The following is a 24,115-nucleotide window of genomic DNA, read 5'->3' as shown; positions in this document are numbered from 1 at the left end:
TTATTCTCACCTTTCCTCAACTTATTCTTTCATTTATTTCTCTTCCTTTTCACACTTCACTCTTCTCTCACCGCCTCACCTCACATTTCTCTCTACCACCTCACCATTTTGCTATCTCTGTCCTTTGTGCCTCATCATTTTTCCTCTGAGAAAGTTAACATCTAATGGCTCATAAAATTTTGCAGGGAAAAATCAATCCATATCATGTAACTGAACTTTAGAGAGGTCATACGTGTAAGAATTTGGTCATGTTGCTTATAGATTTTACTTGTAGGAATTTGGGGATTGCCAGTTGTGTGCCAGGATGTTTGGAAGTCTTGATGTAATTTGGCTATAAACTTCTTTTATATCAGTTCCATTGATTTTTTTTAATTCTTCTTTTAACCTTTATTTTAATTATAAAAGGTAAGATTTCATTCTTTTTAATTGAAAATCTTCAATTTTTTTAATTGCTGTGAACATTTATTGGAAAGTTAAGGATGTAAACTTAAATGTAAGGGTGTGTGTGTATGTGTAGAGAGAGAAATTTTCTTTATTTTTCAAAGTCTATACTGTATGAAACTTGGAAATCTAAATCATGTTTTTCCTTATTTTATAGGCTATTGGTATTACTTATGGGAATCTGCAGACACTTTCTGATAAATCTGCCATGGTCACAAAGTCCTTAGAATATCTTGGTGAAATATTAAAATATATAAAACCTTATTTGGGAAAAAAAATTTCTAGTGCAGGACTGCAACTCACTTACAGGATGATGGGTATGTACTCCTGATGTTATCGAAACTTCCTTATGTTGAGCCTATAGTATCATGATAGGAATATTCTAATACACTGACTAAATCACTGTTCTCCATACAATCATAAGAATAATTTGAAAGACAAAGATTTAGCTTACAATAATTCATGTTGGCTTTCTATTGCTGTATCCCTATCCTGCCCCACCTCCTTTCAGAACTTTCCTTGTTACAGCTTGTGTTAATATTAAAATTAATTATGACCAAAACAGAAAATATGCTCATACCAATTTGATATCAATAGTCTGTTGTGAGTCACTCACACTGTGAATACCTGGATGATTAAAATGGACTTTTTTTAAGGCTTATCTGTGCTTTCTTAGAATTTAAAATATCAGGAAACCATCACTTCTATTTATCTGGTCTGCTCTGTGTGAAGGAGGTCAGGAAAGAATTTACTATGGCACTAGAGATATTTATGCTTCAAATCTTGCTTCTCACAATACTATGTTTTCTCCTTTCGAAAAGAAATCTTTTTCTGTGCCTGTGCTATAACAGCATAGTTCATCCTTCTTGAGGAAGTTAGTAATTTGAATACCTTTGTTCACTAAAACCATGTTACTAACCAAAAATAGGAACTGGATAAAGGGAAATGAGAAAATTTTCCTTAGAAGTTTTTATAACAGAATTTAAGGTTTTTGTTTTTGTTTTTTTTAATTTCTCTGTGGCCAAAACCTTATATCTTCTCCCTTTGATCTTGTGAACATATGAATAAACCTGATTTAGGCTGTCTGAAACCTTTTATCTTTGTTGTGAAAGATAAAGGAGAATGCAAAAATGTCTAAATATGGATGATGTAGAATGTAGTGAAAACTATAGTAGCAATTCAGGCATCTTAATTTTAGAGGAAAACAGAAATGATAACTTACAAATTTAACATAGTAAAATGTAGATTAATAAGTATTTCAGCATGTAGCCTTATAATTTATTAGTCTCTGTTAGATTTTTGCCAAGCTAAATTTATGATTTCAGGAGATATATTTATTTTACAAAATATGTGATAGCCCTAACTGCAAAATCATATTTGGATTGGTAATATGTCGACCTATGAAGAATTGAGGACCTTCCTTTGTTGTATTACATGATTGGCATACTGGAAGGTAGATCGGTATTCTTTTCTTTTGTCTAAATCTCAGAGACTGCAAATAGAATATATTGGTACAGTGTTGCCCCTTTATATGTTAAAAATTAGGAACAGATCACTTGCTTTCTTCTTTATGTAAGAGGCTCAGAACAAATTGGAGGAAGAGCAAGTATAAACTTTTTAGAGTTCAAATGTGCTTGAAGTATGTGTGTTTGGGGTATCATACTCCAGGGAAAGTGAGGTAACCACAGAAACTGTTTTATTTACCTTGCTAGTTTCTAACTGGGGATACCTCTGCTGTTTACTTACAAGGCTGCTAGTGGAAGGTGCAAACTTGATAAAATCACACTTCAGATGAAGGCATCTGAGGTCTTAATTGTAACTCAGTAATTTCTGAGAAAGGATTGATTCATGAGTACTGTCTTCAGTGTTCTTAATATTAATGTTTATGGTTTTTCTCTTTACATCTCTTACTTTTTCTGTTCCCATGTTTTTTTGATCATTCTTCTCTCTTTAGCCATTCCTCCTCTTTTGTCTTTGTAATTGAAACTCTACCCATGATCCTCAGTGCCTATCCTAATACTCTGTGTTTTCCACACTCTCAGGTAGACTTGGTCTCCCTGATTAAGCTTCAGCTGTCCATCTCTTACAACATTCTTCATAGCTTGCCAGTTATTATAATTATTTGTGTACTTGGTTTGTCCCTACTAAAATTTTAAATTTATGATAGTGGCCATATCTTTTTAACTTTTTATTCCCATTATCATGTTGTATTTTGAACAAATAAGAACATTTCCTGAGTTATATATTGGGCACTGGATTGGGAAAGAGCTTCTCCAGTGTAGGAGATGGTATATACTAAATAAATACTAACTAAATATACTAAATAAATATTTCTAGAATTTAACAATTTTATAAACTTAGCTAATAGAACATAATGTAACTTTTCGTGTTCCTAAATGAGTAAAGTTACTTTCTAACTATAAATACATTTTTAAACACCTATTATAATGATCCCAATCCTCCTTTTTTTTTTTTTAGGCATAGTATATGCATAGAGTAGGAAATAAGTAAACACATAAGGACTCTTACAGTGCAGATCTCTTTCAATTGTAGAAGTATGCTCCCCACAATTTTTCTACATTTTCTTTTTTTCTTTTTAAGTTTATTTATTTTGAAAGAAAGAGTGTGAGCAGGAGGAGGGGCAGAGGAAGAGAGAGAGAATCCCAAGCAGGGTTCCACACTGTCAGCGTGGAGCCCATCGCAGGGCTTGATCTCAAACTGAGATCATGACTGGAGTCGAAATCAAGAGTCAGACGCTTAACAGACTGAGCCACCTAGGTGCCCCTGCATTTTCAGCAGCATCGCTTAAATACGTAGTATGTTTATAGCCAGAAAAAAGACTGGTTTTGTTTGTTTGTTTGTTTAACAAAGCTACTCTATGTATTTTAACCTTTCTCCAAGTTTTTTACTTAAAAAATTTCTTTCTCTTTGCATTATTAATACCACACACTTAAATATTCTTCACTGAAACTTAAAAACTAGGGTTCTGATTTGGCAGTAAAACAAATGGATCTCCTCTGCCTTCTATGAACTCATAAAACTTAAGATCTTCAGCAAAGTGTTTTAACCACTGCAGAAGATGAAATACAAGGGTAGGTGATGCATTTTTGGTTGGAAGGCCCTTGCTCTTTATAAGTCAATTCCTGTGTGACACCTAAGAGTGATATAAATCATTTAAAATGTCAGTGGTGATGGCAGTTCCCTTTATGGGCATATTAATGTTAGTTAGGATGTGAGTTCTTCTTACACTGCTGTCATTCACAAGTTTTCCACCTACTGAAAAAAATGAGGAGCAAGCCAGCGTTATTTAAAATATTGCTAACTGAGCATTGTGTTTCTTTATGATTGATTATTGTATTTCCTTTTACAACAGAAGATTAATGTTGCTGTTTGTTGTTCTTAGAAGTGATTATTGGCTGGGCTTTTTTCTTTTAACATCAATACATTCCTCTATAAGCGTATTTTTGTTTCCCTTCAGAGTTGAATTTTAAACTTTTTGTTTTATGGAAATGGCTTTGACGTTTATCATCTCTTTTGCTTTCTAAGATGGAATAAAATATAAAAGTTTATGCAGTACATATACCACTAATGCCACTTGGGCAAGCATTTAATGATTTCCTTTTAAATTTGTTTTTTCAGTAGAGAAGCCCTTAATAGCAGGAGTACACTCTAATGGGAACTACATAAATGCTCTTAATTACTTCATTAAACAAAGGGTGCTCATTTGTTTGGCTTTACTATCATCAAAGGTAGCAACTGACTCCTAGCATTAAGGAAATCATAATACATTTCCTGTAGTAAAGAAGTCTGCATCTCTTCTTTCAGCATCAAAATTTAAACTCACTGTGTATATTAAACAATTGAAAGTTATAAAAAGTGGAGTTCAGGGAGGTTAAGTGATTGCTTCAAGGTGCTATAGCTAATCCTTCTTACTACTTTAACAATTAAATTTAGCTCTATCTTTTCATGTTGTAAACTGGGTTGAGACAGCCTATAAAATTTTATGTAAGATAAAAATATAAAGAAATAAAGGTATCAAAAACGTAAATGTGGAGTAGCATGATGGAGCCCAGGGAAAGTGAGTACACACATAAAAGCATAATGTGTGATCTTATAGTGTTCTTAAAGTTGGATTATAAATTTGCCTCTGAGTTACCTAACAGCCAAAGCAAAAAGAGAAATCTGATTAATTACAGCAGTCGATCTGTGTATTCACATAGTGTATAGCCAAATCACAATGTGTGTGTGTGTGTGTGTGTGTGTGTGTTAAATAACAGTTGCTTAGGAAACGTATGTTTTTCTTAGACCAGAACTCTGAGAGAAATTTGTCTCTTTAGTGAAATGTATGACATGACATCAGTCTTTTCAGTCCTAATACATGTTTCTTTCTATTGCCTACTTTAACTTGGTTCTTTGTGCTTTAAGTATGAATTTCATAGTGGAATGGCAAAACTTTCTGGTTAGAAGGTAACCATACCTACTGTTACTCCTCTTCTTTGTCAGGAATTCTTGTTAAATCATGGGCACAGATCTTTGCCACCTCTAAAGCCCAAAAACTATTATTCCGGATCATAGATTGTTTACTGCTGCCACATACAGTGTTACAGCAAGAGAAGGAACTGCCTGCACCTATGTTGATCGCAATTCAAAAGAGTCTTCCTTTGTATCTCCAGGTATAGTAAGTGTGGCTGCTTGAAAGTTAAAAAATAATAAGTAAATAAGTAAGTAAGTAAGTAAGTAAATAAATAAATAAATAAATAAATAAATAAATAAACTTTGCCTTAAAACAGTTTGCTAACTGCTGATTTGAAAACCATGCATTATAATTTCAGTGCATGTGTGTACATGTGGCACTTCTGTTGAACAAGTTTTAAATTCCTTTTGTGTTTGGCCCTGAAACCAAAGATGGAAAAAGCAAAATCTCCAAGAAGCAATTAAAGTTGAGAGAAGAGGCTGACTAGCATAGACAGAGTTGTGTGTTCCATATTTCCTTAGAGGCTTCAGCTGTCCACTAGCCAACCGGAGAAGAAGAGATGTGAGAGAAGACACTGTAAACGGGATTAGTTGTAAATGAGCCAAACGGGTAAGAGGTGAAGGACTGTCAGAGGGAACAGTATTTAAAAGTCATGAGCTTGAAGAAAGTATGACACACTGGGGAAGAGCGAATAATTCTGTTGTGATCGGACACTCATACAGGAGGAGCCATATATTTGAAGGTGTTATGTGCCACGCTAGGAAGTTTGGACTTGTTCTTTACATGGGGATTTGTATGGATTATTGATGGATTTTGACAGATTTTAGATAGGGAAGTGGGAACGACCTATCATGTTTACATTTTAGAAAGGTAATTCTGGTGGCAACATCTAAGATAGTTGATGTGGGAGTTAGATTGGAGACTTGGAGGGCAGAGAGTAGTTCATTATCTGAGGATTTTGAACTAAGCCGGTAGTTGTAGAACTCACACAGCAGATTGCAGAAACCCTTAGGAGCTCTGATTAAAAGTACTTGCTCAGAGAATGTTGTGGAGCAACAGAAAGCAATAGAATACTTCCTAGACCCCAGAGTGGGTCCTTGTACACATAGTGGTGCTGCTAACTAAAATGGGCAATTCTAGAGATGTGGGAGTGAAGGTAATAATTGATTTATGAATATCTTTCATTTGAGGTGCTGTGTACTGTCTAGATGGGCACTTGGAAATATCGATCTGTTATTCAGAGGAAGATGGGGCTGGAAGCATACTTTGTTATTCATTAGTGTCTCATACTGAAGTTAAGTGCTTCTTAATTTGGGGTTCAGCAAGGAAAGCTGAGGAAGAAAGGGAGAATGGAATTTGATTAGGTAATAAGCAGCCTTTTCCACAGATGGGCTTTTTAAACAGATTTGTATAATTTCTAAGAAATTTTTAATTGGCTCTTTAATTTTGTGTTGATAATAACATTTAAAAAGAAGTTTAGTTTGCTGACAGAAACACAAAGCGTGGCCAGTCAGGGAATACTGGTGGGGAGGAATCTTGGGCAGCAGAAGAATCTGGAAAACATGTTCTCTGTGGCCCTTTTAAGCCAAAATAGTACAGTAAGAATTCTTATAGGGATACTTGGCTGGCTTAGTTGGTAAAACATGGGAACTGTTGATCTCAAGGTTGTGAGGTCAAGCCCCACCATGGAGCCTACTTTAAAAAAAAAAAAAAAAAAAAATTCTTACAAACTTTGTAAGTGGTAAACTGAAAATTTTGGTGAATTTATCCATTTGGCAGAATTGACTTAGATGTACACCTTTACTTAAAAGTACTCCAGTCTCCTCTTCAAAGTTTTCAGAACATATTTGTTTATTACTTCATCATCTTCTAATAATGTGCTTTCTTTTAAAGGAAAACATTGAAGAAACTAAGTAGAGGGGTGTTCATTGCCCTTTTGTTTTCAATTATTGTTGTTTGCTAGTGTTTTAACAGTTCTATGTTACTTTTATTACAAATCTTTCAAAATTTTTTGATGAGTAAATATCTATCCATAGGTAAAATGGAGACAAATATTTCTAATTATTTCTCTGGGAAAACACATTTTAAATCACAAAGGGCCAAATTATAAATGAACTTTTGGAACATAATTCGTTGTGTTGGTGATTATATATATATTTGGTAATATGCATTATTTAGTAACATTGGTAGAAAAAAATTTCTATTTCTCAGGGTTTAATTGTTAAGTCTCAAACACCGTAATCCATATGGAAGCTATACAAATGGAGGGGATTAAATCAACAGAACTCTTAACTTCTCTAAACCTCAGTTTCCCCAGCTATGAAATTGGATATGTGATAATACTAAGTCAGTGTTTTTTAAGAAATTTAAGTGAAATAAAGGATATAAAGCACATGGTACAGTGCCTGACATATGAAACTCTTCAAATGAATTGTCATTATTCTGAGTCTTAATCTTCTGCATTTCTCTCCTGTCAATTTTTGTTTTAATTTATCACATTTCTTACATTGGAAGATTTTTAGTATAAATTCTGAGTCTCACTCAGTTAAATGACCAGGCCATACGTATAAAAACTGACCTAAAAATGTGTTTCATAACTTTGAAATGACATACAGACATAGTTGATGAGTGGGATGCTCAAGTTTTCTGCGTATGAGAGGAGGAAGGAAGCTTCCTTGGTCTTCCTGCACTTCCCCTGCTCTGTTTGAGTACACCCCCAAGACACACATGTGTGGTTGGGTACCACAGTACAGGAGTCACACAGGCTCAGCAGCTCCCTGAGCCTCATAAACATTATCTGTTGATGCTGGCAGTGCCCTGTGGACTGTGGTTGCACATTCTGACATGGATATTAATGCTAGGGACTAAATTAGTAAGTTTCTCAATATTTTTTTTAACTTTTCCTTTTAGTATTTCTTCTCTTTTTTCTCCTTTAGGGCATGTGCATTGTATGTTGTCAGTCTCAAAATCCAAATGCCTATTTGAACCAGTTACTTGGGAATGTCATTGAGCAGTACATTGGGCGGTTTCTTCCAGCTTCACCACATGTTGCAGGACTTGGACAACACCCTGTTCTGATGGCACTGAGAAACTCCACCACTCTTGCACCGATGTCACTTCTAAAGAAATGCATTATACAAGTCATAAGGTACATCTAAATATTAAAAATAAGTGGTGTTTACAATCCAATTAGTTCATCTTTATTAAAAAGTAACAAAGCTCTCCAAAAGTATTGGCAACCCTTAGGATGCTGGTAGTTGAGAAACTTTTCTTTTCCCTGAGAAACATTATCTAAGGTATTACTAAAATGATTTTTGCTCCCGGCAGCCTGAGTCAGTGCTCTTTAAATCGTTTGTTTTCTTTACATAGCTGTTGTTTTCCTTATATATGTTCTAAAGGTGTATGTTTTTTTAGTCCTTATCAGATAAACAGTAATTGTATTTTCTCCTATAAAAAACATATTAGCTATATTTTTGAAAGATAATAACTAAATGAAAAAATGAATGGTAATATGAAAAAGGAAGCAATAAGAAGTCCTTTTTTGTTGGTCTACTCCCTGTCTTAATAACTTCATTTTATTATTGGATGCATAAATGAAACCTCTTAGGTTTTCTCCTTCCTTTTACCTGCAACGGTAGAAGATTCAGTAATAGAAATGATCACTTCTTTGTCTTCATGCAGTATTTAGCTTCATATGAAATTAGTTTTTAAACTTTAAAATGCTGTGGTGATATACAGGCATACCTTATTTTATTGCACTTCACAGATACTGTGCTTTTTACAAACTGGAGATGTGTGGTAACACCATCAAGCAAGTCTGTTGGCACTGTTTTTCCAATAGCATTTGTTCACTTCGTGTCTCTGTGTTACATTTTGGTAATTGTCACAGTATTTTAAACTTTTTTGTTACTATATTGGTGATAGTGATCTCTGATCAGTGATTACAACTCTCTGAAAGCTCAGATGATGGTTGGCAATAAAGTATTTTTTTAGCAATAAAGTATTTTTAAATTAAGGTATATACATTTTTTTTTCTTTTAGACATAATTCCATCGTAATGCTGTTGCACACTTATTAGACTACAGTGTAGTGTAAGCATAGGTTTTATATGCACTGAGAAGCCAGAAAAACTCATTTGACTTGCTTTATTGTGACATTCACTTTATTATGGTGGTCTGCAACTGAACCCACAGTGTCTCTGGGGGTATGCCCGTATATTATTCTTATCTAGTATTTTTTTCTGTGTTTTTAACGACTTGATAGTTTTAATGACCACTATTATCCATCACCTCTCATTACAGAATTCCATGTCTAAAATCTGTTCTCCCTTACAAGCATTTTTGTGTGTTCCTGGTATTCTGTTACTGAGGTTTGGAAGCTTTATATTTTTGTTCTCTCTCCTTGGCCAACCTTTGGGAAATGATTGCTTCCTTCTTTTCACACCTCTATTCCCTTATCACATTATACCCAGGCTATTGCAGGAGTCTCCTAACTACTTTCACTGTATCTAGCCTTTTCTTCTGGTTCAGCGTAAACAATGCCCCCAGATTACTTTTCTTGAAAGTCTATTCCATTATGACACTTCTCTACCACCAAACCTTCACTTGCTCCTTTTTTGCCCATGGAATAAATTCCGTATTCTTATAGCTCTTTGTGATCTGTCACTGAACTTTTCCAAATGTACAAGACGTAACATCATATGCAAACTTTAATGAGATTGGTTTCATTATTGCCCTTCCAAAATGCTTTACATTTCCCTACATCAGTGTTGTTCATACTATTTTCTCTATTTAAATGCCACGCCTTTGGGTTAAATTCTGCCTTGACTTTTTAAGACCTACATCTAATATCTCAGTGTAGTGTGGTGCTTCTTTCCTTCTTTGAAGTCATGTGCTCTGTTAAGATTCCGTTCACAGAATTGAATGTTTTGCCTCACTTGTATCTGAATTTCCGACAAGACCTTAGTAGTCTACCACTATTTTTGAGACATTATTTATGTAAGTGTAGTACAAACCAAATGACAAATGCTGAAGTGAAATTAAATGTTTAGGGTCATAAAAGTAATTTAAAGCCCACCATTTAAAATCCTGGCTGCTTTCATTGACTTTCTTATTTACCAGGGAACACATTTTTCTCATGATTTCTAACTGAAGATCCAGAAATGTAGTAGTTCCTTTTTTTCTATTTTTTAACTACTCAGGAAGGGAATAGATTGCCTCCTGTGCCTCCCTCCATTCCATGCTCCTCTACTCCTGTAGTTTCCCATCTTTGTTAGGGTTCATTCCTCCCAATTCCTGAGAATTCTGGGGTTATCTTTCAAAGCACCTATCACACTGTATTATGGTAGTCTTTTTTTCCTTATTCAACTTTTCCACTAGACAGTGAGCCCCTTGATTTCATAGACCATATTTCGTCTAAGATTCAGCAGTGAACAAAAAAGACAAAACACTTGTCCTCAAAGATTGAATAAATCTTTTAACATGTAATAATTGTTGGAACCCACCATATAGAGTAGAAATGATGGTGAAGACATAGTTCCTGCCCTTAAGGAGTTTATAATCCTTCGTGATTTCTGTGGCTCATTTTGGCAAATTTTACTGCTTTGCAAATACGTATGGATGTCTAGCTTAGATTTAGCTATATATGACAATTTTTCCTGTTGTCTAGACCTTTTAGAAACTGAGCAATTGCCACTTCCATTTATTCACTTAAGTGTATATACTGAATACCTCTTAGGAGCCAACACCTGTTTAAGAGGTAGAGATATAAAAATGAGTCAGATAAATTATCTTTATGATCGCTGTTGAATCCTAATGCTAAAATTTGTTTTGCTTTGAGAGAAGATGTTACATCCTAAATTGCCTCTGTTTTTTTTTTACTTCCTAAGAGAAGGAAAGAGGTAAAGCTGGAACAGGAATCCAATTCCTAGGGCAGTCCTCTTACTGATTTGGAGAAATAAAACCCCTCCCAAATCCCTAAATAAATAAACGTGAGGAGAGATTTCTTTATGCAAATTTGACATTAAAGAAAATCTTGCATCGTTGAGGAGCTAATAGAAGAGATTGGACTCAGAAAAGGAAAAAAAAAAACAAATTAACAATTGGATTTTCATTTGGATTTTGATTAAGTGCATTGAAAGATCAGGTTTTAAATTTAGTTTGGGTCCATATTCTACTTGGGCCCTTAAAACACACCAGATATTCATATGCTTATGCTTCTAAAATTTTGTGTTTTAGGATAGCCTGGCAAAATATACGTATATTTTTTTAGTTGTGCTTTATTAAGTTGGGTAAAATTTGTTAGTATCTCTAAAGTGGGTGACTTTTGGTTCTGTTCACTGAAACTTTAAACAGAAGAAAAAACAAAATTGTGCTTCTTTTTAGGAAGTCCTACTTTGAGTGTAAAGGGTCTCTGCTCCCTCCTCGCTTGGCATCTATCCTGGCCTTCATCCTCCAGCTCTTCAAAGAAACAAACATAGACATTTCTGAGGTTGAACTGCTCCTCCCTGGCATCTTAAAACTGTTGGTGTTGGTCAGCGAACCCCAAGGTTAGTTTGAATCTGTTTGTTATGCTGTTCTTTTCATAAATTAAGAAAGTGCCCTTTCCTATCAGTTAAATAGATGGCTAAGTGCTTGGTTATTTAATATCAGTTTCTATATATCGTGGCTGACAAACTCCAGCAGATAGCAGAGGTTGGGCATGATAAAATGGTTAAACACTGACATGTTTCAGAGTAGTTTACTTCTGTTTTGTTTTTTCCCCCAAGGCAAACAGTTTATGTAAGGACTACTTCCTCTAATTAGACTTGTTGACCTTTTAAAGAATATTTGTTTAATCTGACTACAGTATTAAATGCAATTTGTTACCTATCATGTGGTGAGGGGTCAAGGTAAGTTCTTCCGTTCAGGTTGCCGCCAGAATATCTAAGCTGATTTCACAGGCAACCTGTAAGGATCCTTTGATCCTAGTCCTTTTGTTTTCAGTCTCATCAGCCTTACTGCTAGGGATCTCTTTAAAATATCATTTATCTGATCCCCACTGTGAGTAGCATGCTTTAATAAGCTTATTGGGAATATGCAGAATAGTAGGGATAGCTCTATCCTAAAGGAGTTTTTAATGTAAATAGAATGCTGTGTGTGTAAGGGTGTGCGTGTTCTCATGATAATGTGATTGTTCAGGGTAGGGCTCCTCGATGTTTCTACCTAAGTACCTCTAACTGCTGTGATGAGTGAGTGCAATGTGCATCCTGCAGAATCTGAGGGTACCATCCAAATTGGTAAAGCTCAAAGAGCTCTTTGAAAGGTTCCATTTTATCTCAAAATGTATGCATATTTTGTTTAAATCTATGTTTATTTTAATAAGTAAAATGTTTTTCTTATTAAAATGTTTTCTTTCTCCTGAGCATGATTTGTAAAAGCTAAGCATAGTTTTACAAAAACTGTTATGATGTGTTCATATGGAATGCCCTTACCTGCGAGTAGCATCTCTTCACTGAAAAAAATACCCAGGTAGACCCCAGAGTCATCTTTAGAAATTTTATCTTCGTTGAAAACTTACACATACTTTCAGTGAAAGCCTACTGTGGTATGCAGTACAAAATTTGTTGAGACAGAGCAGACGGTATAAAATTTTAGCTAGCCTTTGTTTTGGTTATAGTAATAATTATCAGGAAGGAGGCTAGAGTGTGGAGGTGAATTTTGCTGCTCACATCTAGCTAGTGAGTGCATCACATGTTTGACATGGGTAGAACACAGAATTCGCAGTCTCTGCATTGCTGTCTTTGTAAGCTGAGGAGGTAGTATTAAACAGATTTTGGCTGTGAGAAAATTCTCTCTGACTCTCCTTGTAGCCTCACTGCTTAAAAGAATAATTTGTAAAATCATAGAAAGTTAGTCTTACTACATGACTCAGCAAGTCCACTCCTAGGTATATGCCCAAGAGCATTTTAAACATACGTCCACTCAAAAACCTGTACTCAAGCACAAAAAGAACTCCACTTTTCTGGCACAATAACATAAGGAGTTCTGCTGACCCACTCCCCAGCAAAACTGGTGAAAATTATTTAAAAGAAAGTATCTAAATTCTCTCGAAATAGTCCTAAGAGTAGAGCAAATGTAGAAACATTTGTTTAAGAAAATCTGAAACTTGGTAAAAACATCAGGAGTCTGTGGTATTTGAAGGAAGACCACTCCTTTCTTTATTCCCCCAGCTCAGTAAGACAGAAACTCTACTCCGGACTAGTAAATCCAAGAACATAGGGCTTCTTCTCTCCCCGGCTCCCAGTAGGAGGGCTGTCCTCCTATGAGAGGCAGGATATCAGTATTTCTCATCTTGCCCCCAAGCTACCTGATGCTAAAGTTATATTCCAGGCAATTGTGGCTAAGAAGTGGGCCCTCCATTCTGTTCCTGGCGTACCAGTCAGCCTTGCCACAGCTTAAATGTGTGAATTCCCTGCCAAGAGAAGCAAACTGAGGGTCCCTGGGGCTGCTGCCTCTCCTCCCACAAGCACTCAGCTCCTAAAGTGGGTATGTCACTCAAAAGTAGCACCATTGTGCTTGTCCCCATCACCAGAGCCCTGCATCTGAGATGTTATCTGGTGGAGAGTTAGAGGGAGGAGAAGCTGAGCATAGAACAGAGAACTCTCAATCAGTCCCAAAGGAACTAACTTCATTTGCAAATGAGTGTGGAAAAAGTTGAACCATAGAGTTCTATCAAAAATAATGGAGTTTGTGGTGATAGGCAATAGGTAGGAGAATAATAGAGTCATTGGGTATATAGGCTAATCTGTAGACCATCTAGTTTGGTGAGAGGATTGGTGAAAGAGACCGCTGGAAGGAACCCTTGGATCAGAATCTCAAACACCACAGAAATCCCTTTAAAACAGCCTGAACTTGATGAGATCAGTCTATAAGACAATATATGTCCCTGGGCATTATAGGAAACAATAGAGCAATCAGCTTTGATTAGTGGAACTTAACAGTTGAGTGTGGTCAGAGAAAGAGACAAAGAGAGCCCTGTCAAAACCAGCGTCTTAGAACGGAGACTGTGGGCATACCCGAAGTTATACCACCTGAGGAGCAATGTTAGAAGCTTCACACTGGGGGCCAGTGGGGAAGAGGGAAGAAGTACACCTCACTAAAAAATGTCCAGTTTTCAGCAACAAAAAAATTCCAAGACTGCAAAAAGACAGAAATATGATCCGTACACTGGGGAAAAAAGCAGGCAGCAGAAACTGCCAGTGAGAGCAATCAGATACTGGATTTAATAGGCAAAGACTTCAAAGTAGCCATTATAAGTATGTTCAAAGAATTCCAGGAAAGCATGATTAACAAAATAAAGGTAGGTATGATGACATTGTCACATCAAATAGAGAATATCGGTACCGAGACAGAAGTTACCAAAAAAAGAACCAAAAGGAAATTATGAAGTTTAAAAGTACAAGAGCGGAACTGAGAAATTCACTTGAGGGGCTTGTTACTGGATCTGAATTAGCAGAAGAAAGAATTAGCAAACTTGAAGATAGATGACAAGAGATGATGCAATTTGAAAAAAAAAAAAAAAGAATGAAGAAAAATGAACAGACCTTTAGGGAAATGTGGGATACCATTAAGTGCACCATCATACATATAACCCAGAAGAGGACAGAAAGGTACAGAAAAAAATATTTGAAGAAATAATGGCTAAAGATTTCCTGAATTTATTAGTGAACAATAACCTATACATTCCAGAAGCTCAGCTAATTCCAAATAGGATAATTTTTTTTTAATGCTTATTTTTGAGAGACAGAAAGCCGAACAGGGGAGGGGCAGAGGGATAGGGAGACACAGAACCCGAGGCAGGCTCCAGGCTCCACACTGTGAGCACAGAGCCCGACATGGGGCTCAAAGCCACAAACCATGAGTGAGATCATGACCTGAGCTAAAGTCGGACGCTTAACTGACTGAGCCACCCAGGCGGCCCTAATTCCAAATAGGATACATTCAAAAAGTTCCACAATAAGATGCATCAGAGTAAAAATACTGGGAGACAAAGGCAAGGAGAAAAATTTTAAAGCATCAAGAGAAGAAAGACTCATCGCTTACCATAGAACCCCAGTTAGGTCAACAGCTAACTTCCCAGCAGAATTAATGGAGGTCAGAGGCAGTGGGATAACACTTAGTGATCAAAGAAAAAATTCTCAACCAAGAATACTATATTCTGTAAAACCATTACCTTTCAAAAGTGAAGATAAAATAAAAATATCCCCAGATAAAAACTGAGAGAATTTATTGCTAGTGGACCAGCCTTATAAGAAAGGAAGGAAGTTCAGTCAGTTAAGTGGCCGACTTCAGCTCAGGTCATGATCTTGGGGCTGACCCACGTCTTGGGGTTCGAGCCCCACGTCAGGCTCTGTGCTGACAGCTCAGTACCTGGAACCTGCTTTGGATTCTCTGTCTCCCTCTCTCCCTGCCCCTCTCCTGCTTACAGTCTATCACTCTCTCTCAAAAATAAACATTAGAAAAAAATTAAAAAGAAAAAAAGTTCTACAGAATGAAAGTTAAGTGACCTCACACAGGAATAACACCAGTAAAGCAATATGTAACTATAAAAGTCTAAGTGTATACTTCTTTATCTTTATTCCCTTAATGGGTTTAAAAAGCAAATGAATAAAATGAAATATTAAAAAAATGATATATAATGTATTATTGGGTCTATAACATATAGAAGTGCAGTATATTTACCAGTAACAGTACAAAGGAGGTGGTGGGAGCAAAGCTATATTGGTCTAAGAAAATGACTCCAGATAATAACTCAAATAGAAACAATTATGAAGAGAATTAGAGATGATCAACGAGGTTAATGTAACAAAAGCTAAAATATATACCTGCTTTCCTTTCCTCTTCTTCCTTTCTTCTCCTTTAGCTTCTTTGAAAGACAAAATTATATAAAATAAGAACTATGAAAGACAAAAAATTATGTATTGTTGGGTTTGTAACATTTGCAAAGGGAATATGTATAAAAATAATACCACAGTGGTGCCTGGGTGGTTCATTTTATTAAGCATCCAACTCTTGATTTCAGCTCAGATCATGTGAGTTTGAGCCCTGAATCGGGTTCTGTGTAGAGTGTGGAGACTGCTTGGGATTCTCTCTCTCCCTCTCTGCCCTTCCCCTGCTCACATGCACATGCTTGCTCTCTCTCTCTCTCGCTCTCTCTCTCTCTCTCTCTCTCTCTCCCTCTCCCCCCCCGTCTCAAAATAAATAAACACTAAAAAAATAATAATACCACAACAAAGGGGGAGGGGAATAGAGTTATGTAAGAATAATGTTCCTGTATTTCACTGAATTCATGTAAATCGGAAGCTCTGATAAGGTATGCATGATATGCCTAAAGCAACTACTAAGGAAATAATTCAAAACTAATGAAAAATCATTAAAGAAATTAAAATGCTAAGTTTTAAAATATGCATGTAATACGAAAAGAGAGCAGTAAAGGAGATTAGAAGAGCAAAAAATGCAAGACATTTAGAAAACAAAAGGTAAAATGACTAATATAAATCCATCTATAGCAACAGTAACAGTAGTTGTGAAAGGAGTGAACAAACTAATCAAAAGTAGAGATCATTGGAATGAAAATATAAAAAGATCTATTCTATCTACAGGAAACACTTTAGATTCAAATACTGAAATAATAAAAGGATAAAAAAACTACATCATGCAAACTGTAGCTATGGAAAGCTAGGCCAAAAAATTGTTACTAGAAATAGAGATGTTTTATAGTGATGAAGGATCACTGTATTTAACAACTTATAAACCTGCACTTAACAAAAGAGCACCAAAATATAGGAAGAAAAAAACAGAAATGAAGGGAGAAAGAGTTCAGTAGTAAGAGCTGGAGGATTTTTGTTGTGTAAAGAGCTTAGAAGTTCTCATTCTCACCCTCACAACAAGAAACAAATCTGATCAGACTGAAAAACAACTCTTCTTAGATGCATCAGGGAATTGTGGTCATAGGGCAAACTGTTGCCCCCAAAACTGAGCATAGAGCAGTTGGTCAAATGCAGTGCAAGTATTTCTTCCAGTGTCAGCTCCTGGTCCTCGTAAGCTGTGATTCTGAATCTGTCTCTCCACTTAAATGATCTAATAAATTGTTTCTTTTTCAAAATAATAATTGGTGATTATACCTTATGGAAAGCAAATTGAATGACAGCATTATTCTGAGGATTGGGAGAGAGGAATTTGGAATACTGTGTTAAAAGGCACCTGTACCACCCCTGAAGGAATGCAGTGCTATTTGAAAGTAGACTTGGATTAGTTGTATGCTACAAACTCCAGGGCAACCACTAAAAAAATTTTTTTGAATAAGTGTATTTGATTATACTAAGAAAAGAGAAAAAAATGGAATCATAAAATCCTCAATTAAAACCTTCAGAAAAGGCAGAATAAAAGCAAATGATTAGAAAAAAAGAACAAGAGCAATGAATATAAAAGTTACATGTATGTGGGGTGCCTGGGTGGCTCAGTCAGTTAAGCATCAACTCTACATTTCAGTTCAGGTCATGATCTCACAGTTGGTGAGTTTGAGTCTCGCATCAGGTTCCGCTCTGGCAGTGTGGTGCCTGCTTGGGATTCTACCTCTCTCTCTCTCTCTCTCTCTTTCTCTCTCTGCCCCTCCCCAGCTCGCTCTCTCTCTCTCTCTCTCTCTCTCTCTCTCTCTCCAAGTAAGTAAACTTAAAAAAAAAAAAAAAAAAAAGCATTACATAATGACAGACTGGGACTAGAGATAACCTCTTCAATCTGATGAAGGACATCTATGAAAATCTTAGAGCTAACATCATCCTTAATGGTGGAAGATTAGATGCTTTCCCCCTAAGATTAGGAATAAGACAAGGATGTTCACTCTTGCCACTTCTATTCAACATTGTACTGGAAGTCCTAGTCAGGGCAAGAAAAATAAATTAAAGGCATCTAGCTTGGAAAAAAGGTAAAATTAACCCTATCTGTAGATGATTTGATCTTGTGTATACAAAATCCTAAGCACACCACTAAAAAGCTATTAGAACTTATAAACAAGTTAAGCAAGGTTGTAGGATACAAAATCAAGACACAAAAATTCATTTTATTTCTATATACTCTCAATGAAAATCTAAAAATGAAATTAAGAAAATGATTCCATTTACATTTCCATTTACAATTAAAAAAAACAACTAGGAATAAATTTAAGAAAAGGGAAATACAAGCTTAAGATCTGAAAAATACCAAACATTGTTGAAAGAAACTAGAGAATATCTAAATAAATGGGAAAAAACACCTATTTCATGTATCTGAAGAAGTAATATTGTTAAGATAGTCGTATTCCCCAAATTGGTCTACAAATTCAGTGTAACTCCAGAATAGTTGAAACAATATTGAAAAAAGAACAAAGTTGGAAGATTTATACTTTCCAATTTCAAAACTTAGTACAAAACAACAGTGATCAAGACAGTGTGGTATTGGGGCGCCTGGGTGGCGCAGTCGGTTAAGCGTCCGACTTCAACCAGGTCACGATCTCGCGGTCCGTGAGTTCGAGCCCCGCGTCAGGCTCTGGGCTGATGGCTCAGAGCCTGGAGCCTGTTTCCGATTCTGTGTCTCCCTCTCTCTCTGCCCCTCCCCCGTTCATGCTCTGTCTCTCTCTGTCCCAAAAATAAATAAACGTTGAAAAAAAAAAAAAGACACTGTGGTATTGACGTAAAGATAGACATAGATCAGTGGATTAGAACCGGAAGTCCAGAAATAAACCCAAAGGTCTGTGGTCAACTGATTTTTTTGACAAAGGTGCCAAGATGATTCATTCGGGAGAAAAAAAGTATTTCAACAACTTGTGCTAAGTCAAACACATATCCACATGCAAAAAAATGAAGTTATACCTTTATTTCACGCCATACGCAAAAATTAACTCCAAATAGATCATGGACCTAAATGGCTGAGATAAAACTATAAAACTCGTAGAAAAAGCAAACTAGTAAATCTTCATGACCTGGATTTGGCAATGAGTTGTTAGGTACAACAAAAGTACAAGGCAAGAGAGACATAAATTGGACTAATCAGAATTAAAAACTTTTCAGGTACCTGGATCACTCAGTTAAGTGTCCAATTTTTGATTTAGGCTCAGGTCATGATCTATATAGTTTGTGAGTTTAAGTCCCACGTTGGGCTCTGTGTTGTCAGCACCAAGCCTGCTTCAGATTCTGTCTCCCTCTCTGTCTGCTCCTCCCCTGCTCACTCTCTCTCTCTCTCTCTCAAAAATAAATAACCCATTAAAAAGAAAACTTAAAAAATTTAAAACTTTCATGCTTCAAAGGACAATCGAAAAAGTGAAAAGAAAGTTCCCAGAATGAGAGTTGCAAATCATTTATAGGATAAGGAACTTGTACTTGGAATATATAAAGAACTGTTACAACTCAGTAATAAAAAAAATCTTTTTATATAGGCAAAGGGGGACGCCTGGGTGGCTTGGTGGGTTATTGCATCTGACTCTTGATTTCAGCTCAGGTCATGATCCCATGGGTCATGGGATCAAGCCCTGTGTCGGGCTCTGCACTGACAGCGCAGAGCCTGCTTGGGATTCTCTCTCTTGTCCTCTAACTCAAAAAAATAAACTTTCAAAAAAAATAGGCAAAGGATTTGAATAGACATTTTTCCAAAGAATATAAACAAATGGCTAATAAGCACCTGAAAAGGTGCTCGGCACGATTAGTCATCAGGGAAATGCAAATCAAAACCACAGTGAGATACCACTAAGTTGGGTATTATGAAAAAGTCAGATAATAACAAAGTTTGGTGAAAACATGGAGAAGAAATCAGAACCCCTAGTTACTACTATTGAGAATATAAAATGGTGTAGCCACTAGGGAAAATAGTCTAGTCGTTCCTTAGATCGTTAAACATAGAGTTACAATGTGACCTAGCGATGTCACTCCTAGGTATGAACCCAGGACTAATGAAAACATATGTCCGCACAGAAACTTTTATATTCATATTTATAGCAATTTATTTTTCATAGTAGCCAAAAGGTAGACTGTCAACTGACAGGATTTTTTTTTAATGTGATACAGCCACACAGTGGAATATTATTTGGCCATAAAAAGGAATTAAGTCCTGCTGCATGCTATACAACATGGATGAACTTTGAAAACATTATTTTAAGTGAAAGAAGCCAGTTACAAAAGACCACATATTGTATGATTCCATTTGTATGAAATGTCCAGAATATTAAATCGATAGAGACAGAAAGTAGATTTGTGTTTACTTTTAGGGTATATCAGAAAATAGGGAGTGGTAGCTAAAGAGTGTCAGGTTTCTTTGCATAGTAAATATTCTAACATTGTAGTGATGGTTGCACAATTCTGCAAATATACTAAAAACATGGAATTGTACGTGTTAAGTGAGTAAAGCTGTTAATGTAAAGAAAAACTGAAAAAAAACCCAGCTTTTTAAAAAGTTCAGTTCAGTTAAATAAACCAAGATGGCAAATATTTTTTTTAAAACACAACTGTACGCTGATATCCACAGAAGCTTGATTCATAATAGCTTCAAAATGCAAACAACCCAATTGTCCAGCAACTAATGCATGGATAAACAACATGGGGTATCTTTATACAGTGGAATATTATTTGGCCGTCAAAAGAAATAAAGTACACATTCTACAACATGGATGAACCTTAAAACATAATGCTAAGTAAAAAGGCAGTTAGAGAAGACCATGTGGTGTATGATTGTATGTATATGAAATTTCCAGAGAAGTCAAATCCATGAAGACAAAAGTAGATTCGTGGTTGCCAGGGGCTGGGGGAGGAAGAAATAGGAGAATGTGACTGTTAAGGGGTATAAGGTTTTCTGGGGAGGTGATGAAATTATTCTGAAATTAGACAGTGGGGATGCCTTCTCAACTCTGTGAATATACTAAAATCCAGTGAATTGTACACCTTAATAGGTTGCTTTTGATGATAAGTGAATTGCACTTCAATAAAGCTTTTTTTTTCTTTTTAAATCAATGCTTAATGTTTTCTGTGAAGACTGTTTCTTCGTATTCTGGTACTTTATCCACAGAAGAGCTTTTGGGGGTTGTTTTTCAAGAAAATGTCTTCTAAGAATGAATTATACTGATTTCAGAATTGTATCTAATATGAGGAGTTATTTGTTCAGTGAAGACAAGTGTGCGATATCTTCTTTATCCACCACCCTCATACCATAGAGAACATTACTAAGTACATGTGATTAACTTAAGTTCATATGTATCCGGTTTTGTGCTCCTGCTATAATGGATTAGAGCTTCTGAAATTTTTATTCTTAGAGTGCTTTTTTCCCAGCTATTTATATTAGATGTGCCAAAAACAACACAACAAAAATTTAATAGCATTTGGAACATACTAAATTTTCTATTTTCTTTCTTGATATTTTTCCATTTTTATGTACAAATGCACAATTTTAAAGGATTTGGTTAAATATTTAAAGAATACAAATGTTCTTTTTATAACTTCACTGTCTTTTTTGAAAGAACGATAGCATCACAGTTGATTTATACACATACACACACATCTTTGGCTAATTTTAAGTGAAGGTAAATTGGTGGTTTCTAATTTGTTAGTGAGTAGGAGGGAGGAATATGCCTATGAATTTTAAAAAAATAAATCTGCTTGTCTGTAAATCAGCTGAATGATTAAAAGCTATCTTTTGTCAGCATGTAACTACTTGCAGGATGAGGATGATAGAATGTTTTTGAATATGGGGTCTTTCTAAAAGGCCTATCTTTACATTTATTTTTTCAGTTATAAGAGTGTAAAAAATAAACTCTTAAGGTTTTTATATTTTCTTAGAATGGGAGATAAGGAGATAGAACTTTAGAACAAACCAAAAACTCAGAACTATTTCATTTTGAAAAATAACAAAACTGTACAAACTTTAAGAAAACAACATATTTCTCTAAATTAAGAGTGTTCATAAAAATGAGGATCCAGATGGTCAATTCAGACACAGTGTGTGATGCTATAATTTTTCCTCCTAGTGAAAAGGCTGGCCACAGAGAACCTGCAATACATGGTAAAAGCCTGCCAAGTGGGGTCAGAAGGAGAACCCGCCGCCCAGCTGACTTCTGTGTTTAGGTAACTGGAAAATACGCCAACTGGCAAGGGGACTATTGCCAGCCATTTGACAGCCAACATGTTTTTTAAATAACTAATTATCCAAAACATAATGTGTTACTACTTGTTATAGTATTTCAATTATTATATTTTTGGCAGTGGTTTTGTTACACTGTGTTGTTTTATTAAAAAGACAAAAGTGCCAGGGAGGAAGACAAGTGAGCTGACTTCATATTACCTGAGAATTGGGTGAAGAAGACTCCTGCATGTATTTAAGAGAAAAAAGTCAGGATATGTGGGTCATGATGACAGGTGCACAGGCCCTCAGAGCTGCTACACATGTTACTCAGGATCCAGTGTAGAAGTACACATGACTGGTTGTTTCACTTGCTGTAGATACTATAGACCCAGAAAGCTTCATTGTATTTCAGTTGTGAAGCATGGACTGTATAAGAGTAGACCTGATGTTAGTTCCCAAGAACAGTAATGCAACGGGAGGAACATTTTCTGTGTTTTGTGTTGTTGTAACGTTCTGTGTTTTATTGTCGTTTCCTGCCTTGCCTCCTCTAGAATCTTGTGCTTTCTGTTAGGGCAGTATTTTTAAATATTTCTTTCTCACAATTTCTACCAGTTCCCTTTTAATATATGTATCTCTGCCCTAACACTGCCATGAGAAATAATGTGGGTCTGTTTTCTTCCGTGTTGGCTCTTTGATTCCTCAGTTCGTTTTCTCCTCACATAATTGGCACTCATCAGCTGTTTACAATTTGTTTAAATTGGGATCACATGAAATAAATAGTGGCTTTGTAAGAATTATAAAACCCTAGGGGCGCCTGGGTGGCTCAGTCGGTTAAGCGTCCGACTTTGGCTCAGGTCATGATCTCACAGTTAATGGGTTCGAGCCCGGGTCGGGCTCTGTGCTGACAGCTCAGAGCCTAGAGCCTGTTTCAGATTCTGTGTCTCCCCCTCTCTCTGCCCCTCCCCTGTTCATGCTCTGTCTCTGTCTCAAGAATAAATAAAACCCTAAGAAGGGAGAAAGGATTTTATATGAACGAGGAAGATTGCATGTTTGTTATGTACAACGTATTAAGCTAGGTGACTTTTTTTTGTTGGGAAGAGTGGAAATTTTAGGGTTAAAACATAATTTTTTATAAAGGCCTCCTCTGGGTCTAAAATCTCCAGTTAAGGAATGTAAAAATATGTATTATGAGTAACTTGTTTTTCTCATAAAAATATTGTTTGATCTATTTAGAAATACGATGAACTAAGAAATACCTAGGAAGCTGGACTCATTTTTTTCTACATCCTTACCGCTCAGATTCTGACATGCAGAGAATAGCAGCAAAGTCCCTGGGACTAGATTTCCCCCTTATTCTCCCTTCTCAGGTTCCAACCCTTCCCTCTTCCTACCAGTGCCGTGGTTCTGGTCATGCATAGCTCACGCTGAAATAGGCCATTTCTGTCCTTTAGTCTTCATAGGGCATCTAGATTCTTAAGGTAATCTTACATGAAATGATCTTTCTTGTGTTCAGGTTACAGCTAATTGTTATATAGATACCAGCCCTGGGAACTTCCCCAGAAGTAATCCTTTGCAACTTGATTTACTTTCAGGCATTTTATCCAGGATTATGGTACGAGGTACGATAATCAGATTTACAGCATTTTAGAAGCAGTAGCAGCATTGGACCAGCAGGTTGTTATCCATTTGCTTTCTACCCTCACTCAGTCTCTGAAGGATTCAGAGCGGAAATGGGGCCTTGGCAGAAATATCGCACAAAGGTATGTTTGAAAATCTTATTACATTCTTTTGGGCAACGATTATAAAATTTAGATTCATTTCCTAGAAATGGCTTATTTTCCCATTCCTAAAAATTTGGGGTATGTTGGAGTTGATAAATGTTTCCATACTATGATTGACACATCGCGATTCACATACAGTTCTTTTCAAAGTGACCACCTTTGAAAGCTCTGTGTTTCATCAATGCTACTATTGCTCAAAACACATTCAGTGTTCCTCATTGGGAGGTGGACTTTAGAGCCTCAGATGTGTTGCTGGATGCCCTATGAAGACTATAACACTTAAAATCCATGGTGGCATTATC

At 36.0% G+C, this 24,115-nt stretch overlaps 1 protein-coding gene across 2 annotated transcripts in view; it reads left to right on the top strand.

The window, feature by feature from the left end:
* The window catches only part of MMS22L (MMS22 like, DNA repair protein), a 131,059-nt gene that overhangs the window by 102,324 nt on the left and 4,620 nt on the right, over nucleotides 1-24,115 (top strand). For both annotated transcript variants that reach the window (XM_023254186.2, XM_045057863.1), the window contains exons 19-24: nucleotides 599-758; nucleotides 4,945-5,114; nucleotides 7,852-8,063; nucleotides 11,299-11,462; nucleotides 21,938-22,034; nucleotides 23,625-23,792. In XM_023254186.2, the coding sequence (XP_023109954.2) occupies nucleotides 599-758; nucleotides 4,945-5,114; nucleotides 7,852-8,063; nucleotides 11,299-11,462; nucleotides 21,938-22,034; nucleotides 23,625-23,792 (971 nt within the window). The remainder of the gene's footprint in view (nucleotides 1-598; nucleotides 759-4,944; nucleotides 5,115-7,851; nucleotides 8,064-11,298; nucleotides 11,463-21,937; nucleotides 22,035-23,624; nucleotides 23,793-24,115) is intronic.

Source organism: Felis catus, chromosome B2 (assembly GCF_018350175.1).
Source record: "Felis catus isolate Fca126 chromosome B2, F.catus_Fca126_mat1.0, whole genome shotgun sequence".
Taxonomy (NCBI): Eukaryota; Metazoa; Chordata; class Mammalia; order Carnivora; family Felidae; genus Felis; species Felis catus.
This window is presented reverse-complemented; position numbering and strand designations above follow the sequence as displayed.